The sequence below is a fragment of the Triticum aestivum genome, chromosome 3A (genome assembly GCF_018294505.1).
Source record: "Triticum aestivum cultivar Chinese Spring chromosome 3A, IWGSC CS RefSeq v2.1, whole genome shotgun sequence".
In the NCBI taxonomy this organism is placed as follows: domain Eukaryota; kingdom Viridiplantae; phylum Streptophyta; class Magnoliopsida; order Poales; family Poaceae; genus Triticum; species Triticum aestivum.
Genome location: NC_057800.1, coordinates 371,737,439 through 371,746,150, shown reverse-complemented (window position 1 = coordinate 371,746,150; position 8,712 = coordinate 371,737,439). Strand labels below are relative to the sequence as shown.

Here is an 8,712-nt window from a genome sequence, read left to right as displayed (position 1 = left end):
TATCGGGAAGTGATCTTCTTTAATACAAAAATAGTCTGCTCGCCATTCTTCCCACTTCAAATGCAATTGGCCTTCAAGGTAGATGTCCTTACCGCCGCTCCTAGGAATTCATGTGATGCTGCTGGAGAGAGTATCTCCTTTGATGCGAGGGGTGAAAAGTGGAAGAAGAGAGAGGCGTTGGGTTCAATACTAACAAAATTCTTGCACGTGTAGGTGAATATAGACATGCAAGTGACGGCGTTCGGGGTAAAATCAAGGAGCCGGAACCCATAGGTCCACATGAGCTCGGAGAAAGGAGGAACGAGCCTGCGGTAGAAGTGTTGAAGGAAATATGCCCTAGAGGCAATAATAAAGTTGTTATTTATATTTCCTTATATCATGATAAATGTTTATTATTCATGCTAGAATTGTATTAACCGGAAACTTAGTACATGTGTGAATACATAGACAAAACAGAGTGTCCCTAGTATGCCTCTACTTGCCTAGCTCGTTAATCAAAGATGGTTAAGTTTCCTGACCATAGACATGTGTTGTCATTTGATGAACGGGATCACATCATTAGAGAATGATGTGATGGACAAGACCCATCCGTAAGCTTAGCATAATGATCGTTAAGTTTTATTGCTATTGCTTTCTTCATGACTTATACATATTCCTCTGACTATGAGATTATGCAACTCCCGAATACCGGAGGAACACCTTGTGTGCTATCAAACGTCACAACGTAACTGGGTGATTATAAAGATGATCTATAGGTGTCTCCGAAGGTGTATGTTGGGTTGGCATAGATCAAGATTAGGATTTTTCATTCCGTGTATCGAAGAGGTATCTTTGGGCCCTCTAGGTAATGCACATCACAGTAAGCCTTGCAAAGCAATGTGACTAATGAGTTAGTTGCGGGATAATGCATTATGGAATGAGTAAAGAGACTTGCCGGCAACGAGATTGAACTAGGTATGATGATACCGACGATCGAATCTTGGGCAAGTAACATACCGATGACAAAGGAAATGACGTATGTTGTTATGCGGTTTGACCGATAAAGATCTTCGTAGAATATGTCGGAACCAATATGAGCATCCAGGTTCCGCTATTGGTTATTGACCGGAGATGTGTCTCGGTCATGTCTACATAGTTCTCGAACCCGTAGGTTCCGCACGCTTAACGTTCCATGACAATTTGTATTATGAGTTATGTGTTTTGGTGACCGAAGTTTGTTCGGAGTCCCAGATGAGATCATAGACATGACGAGGAGTGTCAAAATGGTCGATAGGTAAAGATTCATATATTGGAAGGTTATATACGGACACCGGAATGGTTCCGAACAGGTCCGGGGATTTTTCGGAGTACTGAGAGGTTGCCAGAACCCCCCGGGAAAAGTTAATGGGCCTCATGGGCCATAGTGGAGAGGAGGAGGTAGGCCACGGGAGGTGGCACCCCCCCTTGCGGATCCGAATTGGACAAGGGGTGGGGGTGCGGGCCCCCTTTCCTTCTCCCTCTCCCCTCTTTCCCCTTTCCCCCTCTCCGTTGGAAGGAAGGGGGCGAATCCTACTAGGAGTGGAGTCCTAGTAGGACTCCCCCCTTGGCGCGCCTCCTCATGGCTGGCCACCTCCTCCCCCTCTCCTTTATATACGGGGGCGGGGGGCACCCCAAAGACACATCAATTGTTCTCTTAGCCGTGTGCAGTGCCCCCATCCAAAGTTTACTCCTCCGGTCATAGCATCATACTGCTTAGGTGAAGCCCTGCGCAGATCACATCACCATCACCGTCACCACACCGTCGTGCTGACGGAACTCTCCCTCGACCCTCTGCTGGATCAAGAGTTCGAGGGACGTCATCGAGCTGAACGTGTGCTGAATACGGAGGTGTTGTACGTTCAGTACTAAGATCGGTTGGATTGCGAAGACGTTCGACTACATCAACCGCGTTTACTTAACACTTCCACTTTCGGTCTACGAGGGTACGTGGACACACTCTCCCCCTCTCGTTGCTATGCATCTCCTAGATAGATCTTGCATGATCGTAGGATTTTTTTTTTGAAAATGCATGCTACATTCCCCAACAATTATGCAGCGAAGAATGGATACGTGCGGCGCCTTGTGGTCCTTCATCTCCTTCCCCCACATGTAGGCGTACCTCGTGACGAGGTCATTTTTGTCCAACACTGATGATTGGAAGATGGCATTTCCCCCCGCCGCGCCGCCATGCCTTCCCTCCTCTTCTCCGCCTCCGGATCAACCGACTTGTTTTGGGCCTTCTTCGGTGCCATGACGGCTTCAAGGGAGGTGGATTTGGTGGCGGATGAAGGCATAGTGCGACAGTAGTGGAGAGCTCTACTTTGCGCAAGGAAGAAAATGACAACGACAGTGAGATTGGGAATGGCAGAAGTGGATGAGCAGCGCCTTCGCAGATGCCTTTTTTATGGGAAAGGCGTGGGGGCTGGTTCTTCGCGGTCAGACGTGTCTGCACTTTTTCAGGCGCACACCCTCAGTCTGCTGTTTCGCTCCACCTCTCCCACATCCTGCATTTAATGCTCATCGTGGGCGTGCAGTAAAAGTGATGATTATGATAGTTATCTTCTACCACGCGTCTGTGTGTTGTTTTGGGCCTAGCCCAACAACGTCGCACAAGCGTGTGTAGTCCAGCCCCGGGGGCTCCTGTTGGTGTATAAAAACATGGGTGTTTCCATACCCTGAGTTATGCACAGACAGTGGCAGCCTCCTCGGCGGCAAGGGCTTGACGAAGGATGGCTCTGATCAACACCCAAGACTTGGGGTTGTTAAAACCATGAAGAAGACCTTTAGGCAGGTGATCGAGAAGTACTAAGGTAGTACTGAAGATCAAGATTCAGGTTGCCAGCAAGCAACACACCGACAAGAGAGGACCCATCAAGCTACGTGCCGGCAAGCTACCTCTGCCTCTCCACCGCTCCACCTCACCGACCAGCTAGTCACTTGTCAATAGGTGTCGAGCAGACATGTGGTTAGGTGAGCCTTGTCGGGGCAAGCGTGAGCAAGCCACCTAAAGATCAACTTTAATGACACCCGTCCCATGGGCATGGCAAAGGAATATGAGGTAGCTGGGCGGATGACACAAAAGGAGAGACAGTCCCTTGCCGGAGCTCACCCCATCACGACACCTCACGGCGCATTTATTGCTTTTATCCTAATCCGGCATGGTTAGGTATGATAGCAATGTAGCCACTATTCACCATATGTAATTACTACTTTGCCATTAAGGTGACCCATTAATCTATAAAGGGAGGCCCATAGCTATCTTTACAAAGGTCGACACTTTGCTCAATTACGCGGTAGTTGCACTTCCCGCGCACCTTGCCGGCGAGCTGCGCTCTCTTGTAATCTGAGCTCATACACATCAATCCACCAAAGAAGGAGTAGAGTTTTACACCTCATGGTGGCCTGAACCTGGGTAAACTCTGTGTGTCTCTGTTGGATCTGCTCTTTGTGCATTGTTGATCCCCACAGCCAAACCGCAAAGGGGCCTTTGCCGGTCCCATAGATTGTCGTACCTCGACACAGAGCAATAAAATTCCTTGAAGTACCCACCCAACGAGCATAAACAAGCTTATCATACCCATGTGCAGAGAATTTCCTAGAAACAAATAACAACACAATGCCGTTCTGCAATTTGTCATGTAGCTGAATATTGTCGAGCATTTGAATTTAAACCACGAACATTCCAGCAAAGCACCTTTCAAAGCACATTAGTATGTTTTTTAGAACGAAGGCTCGCGAAGAGTCCGGCTTTGAATTAACGAAGCCAACAACCGGCAAAGGAGATTACAACCCGACTTACAAGCAACAGTAACTGGTACAATGGGGACGAACTGGAAAGCAAATCCAATCTACCCGAGAACAAGCTGCCAAAACAACTTGCAAGAGGCAGCACACTCCACACTAGGATCATAGAAACAAGCCTGAACAAACAAAGCAGACAACACCGACCGTCGAGGAAGGACCGTGCTCGAGAAGCACTTCGGGAAGGAGGAAAACCAAACATCTTCCTTCTCTGGCACCGAAGGGGGTCCCTACCCCCTCGCCATGGCTCGTGGCGCCGTATTGTTGGGATCCAGAGAAAGCTCACCCGAGAGCTGGAAGACAGTTGCCCTCGCTTGGCTAGGTGACCACCGGGAGATCACCTCAATTTGGGAAGTGCCTGTCGGTTGCACCGCCACAGGAATACACCCAACTAGTTGGAGAAGATTGCTTTAAGTCGTCGAACGCCGAAGGGGAGGCAGCACATCCCCACCCTTCACCTGCAGACCCTCCCATCCGAACCCAATGTCGTTGGCGACGCCTATAGGAAGGTTACGGTGCACAAGGCGCCGCCGACGCCCGACCGCATCGGATCTTGGGTTTTCAGCCGGACATGGGTCGGAGTGGAGAAATGGTGTCCTCAGCAGCGCCCCCAAGGAGGAAAGCGGTGCCAAAAGGCGGCGTCGCCGCTGCCGGCCAGCCAAGCCGGCCAAGGTTTCCCTCGGGCACCGGTGTGCTCCACCAGAACACGCCGGAGGCGGATCCGGCAAGATCCAAAGCAACACCGGGGTCTGGGAGGGGAAGCATGGAGGGGAGGGGGCAATACCTTCAGATCTGGCACGGGGAGCTCCGCACTGCGCTCGACCACCACATGCGGCCCGCCGTCCTCACGCCTGAGCCCTCAGGCCAGCCGTCCGCCTGCGCAAGCCGCCGGTCGCACGACGGCGCCGCCACGCCAGCAGGGGCCGGCGCCCTGGATCCGAGAGCCTTCGCGAAGAAGGAGCGCCAAGGACCCCGCCGCCACCTTCCCGGCGCCCCCACGGGCTTTCCCGACGATCGTCTCCAGTGGCCGCGAGGAGGAGCGGGGGAGGGGTGGCGGCGGAGGCTAACCCTAGTCGCCCCGAGTCGCCCTAGGGGCGACGCGAGGGACGGAGGAGGGGGAAGCCTGCCAATTTGAATGATCTCACGGTCTAGACTAGCTAGAACTCCACACAATCGCACATTAGTATGTTGAGAAAAGCATAAACAAGGGACGCGGAGTTTTGGCTCCCGAGCTCATCTGCACCCACGCTCAGAAAAAAATACTAGAAAAATTAAAAAAAAATCCAATTTTTTTGTGTAGTAGATAATTTGACGCATGAGGTCCGCTCTAAATTTCAACTCATTTGAGCATCTGAGTAGCTCTCGGCAAAAAAGACAAAATCGGGGTCTGTAAAAATGTTCACTGTTCACGGACTGTTTTGACCCGATTTGTCTTTTTTGCCGAGAGCTACTCAAATGTTCAAATAAGTTGAAATTTGGAGCGGATCTCACGCGACAAATTATCTATCACACAAAAAATTTTGAATTTTTTGAATTTTTTAGTATTTATTTTGATTTTGTTTCTGAGCGGGAGCAGATGAGCCTGGGCACCGAATTGGATATCCGATAAACAAGAAGTTATATAAAATTTACTCATAACAAAAAAGATAAAGATGGTGAAAAGAAACTAATAAAAAGGGGGAAATCCTTACCAAAAAGGTGAGTGACCATAGAAATTGAGAATGCCTAGACCAGCAAGCAAACACATACTACCACAATATATACAGTGTATATATAAATGCGTCCACTTATTGCGCCCCTCTTCTTCGCGTTTCTTCCCCCCACAGTCTCTTTTACTCTCCCCTTCTCCTTCCCCAAGCCAAGCAAAGGCAGCAGAGGCCAAGAAATGGGCGACCGGGCGTACGGGCCGTCCTCCAAGCCGGTCCCTGTGGCGGCACCGCGGTCCGCCAACGGCACGGCGAACGGCGGCGGTGTAGGGACACCTCGGCCTCCGTCCATGGTGCCCGGTCGCGTCCCGCCGCCGCCGATGTACCGACCAAAGCCGATGCAACCGCCACCGGGCCGTCGGCGGAGCGGGCGCGGGTGGTGCTGCGCGTGTTGCCTGTGGCTGACGCTGGTGTTGGTGGGGCTGGTGTTCCTTGGAGCAATAGCGTTGGGGGTGTTCTACGTGATTTACCACCCGGAGCTTCCGACCTTCGCCGTGACGTCGCTCCGTCTGGCGGCGCTGAACGTCTCCGACTCCGACTCCGTCACCTCCCGCATCGAGTTCACGGTGACCGCGCGCAACCCCAACGAGAAGATCGCGTTCGTGTACGGCGACATCGGGGCTGCCTTCGCGGCCGACGGCACGGACATCGGGGACGGCACCGTGCCGGGCTTCCTCCACCCCAGCCGCAACACGACGGTCATCAAGGGGTCGGCTTCGGCGGCCGCCGCGACGGTGGACCCGGTGCAGGCGGCCAGTCTCAGATCCAAGAAGTCCCATGCGATGTCAGTGGAGATGGACTCCAAGGTGGGTTTCCAGATCGGGCAGTTCAAGTCGAAGCGCATCAGCGTCCGTGTGCTGTGCGGTGGCTTCAGCGCGGGGCTGGCCAAGCCGGCGCCCTCCCCGGCGCCGATCATCGTGGCCGCGGCGCCTGCGCCGACCCGGTCAAAAATCAGGCTGTCGTCGTCTTCCACCGGAGGCGGCGGGTCGGCGACGACGGACGCAAAGTGTAAGCTCCGCGTCAAGATCTGGATTTGGACGTTTTGATGCATCTGCGGGTAGGGAGAGGAGGGATTTTTTTCGGTTTGGTTTAACCTTTTTCACACTGTATGTGGATTTATTGGAGTATAGTCTATATGATTTTATCTTCCTCTTGGTTGCTTCTTGCTACTCTCATTCATCCTTTCTTTGTCACAAGCAAAAACAAGCCAAGTACGCTGCATAGATCTATGCTACAGTCGGGCATAATTCTGCAAGAAGGGTATAGTAGTACTACTAGTTAACGACACCACAGTGAAACCTGCAGCCGAGAAGAAATGGAGGTGAACTGGGTACGCAAGCGAGCGATTCAGCGCACGCGCGTCGGTGGCGTCAACAGAAGCGGGCGATCTCCAGCTCGATTTCCTTTTTGGTTTCTCTCCCTACCGTTTCCACAATCTCTCTTCTTCTCTCATCCGGGGAACCGGCCGGGCACAGCTGTACCTTGGCTGGCAGCCGACGCCGACGCCGACGCCGACGTGCGGGCCCATCGGCTTCCGGGACAGCATATAGTAGTGAACTGTGGATAGGCGGCTGGGCCTGGAAAGAAAAAAAATGCCGTTGGTTTGTGCGTGGCGAGGCGATATGACGTGTGTCGGGGAAAGGATGAGGGAGAGAGAAAGGGTGGACGTCACTCTCGCTCCAGTCCAGTGCCTTTGGCTCGGCTCGGCAGTGCAGCAGGGGTCTCCCTAGTCCCAAGTGAACAGTGACAACCGCTGAGTGCTCATAGTGGTAGTACAATCCGAGAGAGAAGAGCTGATTTTTATTTTATTTCAAGAATTCCAGAAGAAAGGAGATAAGGGACAGATGATTAGTCAGTGAGAATTGCTAAGCGCAGTGGACCACGTGAGGTGTGAATGCTGGGTAGGCGACCTCGCCGAGATTTGCTAAGCGCACATGAGTCGCATACGCCATACATAACGGTTACATAATCATCTGTGTAGTTTCTTAATCAGTACGGTTGGCGAGCAACGGAAGAAGCAGGATGATAATAGGGGTATGCACGGCTTGTGCAGTACTCTCTCCGTTCACAATTTTTTTTCTAAGCGTAGTATAGACGCTGACGCTCATATATATGCACATAAACTCATTTCTATCAACACGCACACACACTCTATCTTTATAAATACCTTCGAGAGACTAAGCAGGAACATAATCTTGAGATTGATGAAGTTATCACAAAAGCCCTCGTAGTCGACGGGAATGTTTACTCACATTAAACGCACATCGCCGGAAGGCCTGAAATAAATCCTTAAAAATACGAGCATCAATGTAAGTCTAGAACTTGAACTGTCGCAGTCTATAGATACCACTTTCTTTCTAATCATCCAATCATATGTTGGTTCGTATTCCTCCGTTCATGATCTAGAAACAAAAAAGTTCAATAATAATGTAAGATGTTCTTGTTTCTAAAATGTAAGATGTTCTTGTTTTTAAATTAGATGTATATAGACATGTTTTAGTTTGTTTGTGCATCTATTTTAATATGTATGTAATTCATATTGAAATATCTAAAACATCTTATAATTTGACACGGAAGGAGTAGTTGTTAAGGCAGTTTTATCTTAAATATGCCATATAATCTAGAGAAGACAGTGAAATGTTATATCCACTGAGTTATTTTCTAGTCTTATACTATCCCGTAGTTAGATATCTATAACAAATGGTAAGAGATACTGTTGCTAGAAGACAAGCTTTTTCTCCCTTCATATTTATCTTACGTGTCGTTTCTAAGATAACATCATAGTATATATCTAATCTAAAACGAGGCAATAAGATAACATCATAGTATATATCTAGTCTAAAACGAGGCAAAGATATTGCGTTGTTTTTTCTTAAAATCATAGTACGGACGTAGACGCCCACGAACACGTTCACTGACCGCCTACCACTAAAAAATATTCCACCTTTATGAGATACCAAAGCATTAGATCTAGGGTTTGATCCCTAATAGGTTGAGTCATTGCCTTCCTAACCATTCAAACACAGATTGATTCGCAAGATGCTGCACTGTCGGTAGTAGTAAACAAAAACAGGTCGTACAGCCGATCGTCAGTTGACACGGAGCTTGATCGAAGTATAGTTAAATGTATTTATGTGTTTTCTTCCCTTCAACTACAACAACATTCGTTAGGGAAAATCCAACGCGG

General features: G+C 49.9%; 1 protein-coding gene across 1 annotated transcript; it reads left to right on the top strand.

The window, feature by feature from the left end:
- Nucleotides 1-5,615: 5,615 nt before the first annotated feature.
- Nucleotides 5,616-6,678, top strand: LOC123061319 (NDR1/HIN1-like protein 6). Its single transcript, XM_044484378.1, has one exon. It carries the CDS (start codon nt 5,705-5,707, stop codon nt 6,569-6,571), a length of 867 nt encoding a protein of 288 aa, XP_044340313.1. The 5' UTR covers nt 5,616-5,704; the 3' UTR covers nt 6,572-6,678.
- Nucleotides 6,679-8,712: the final 2,034 nt, after the last annotated feature.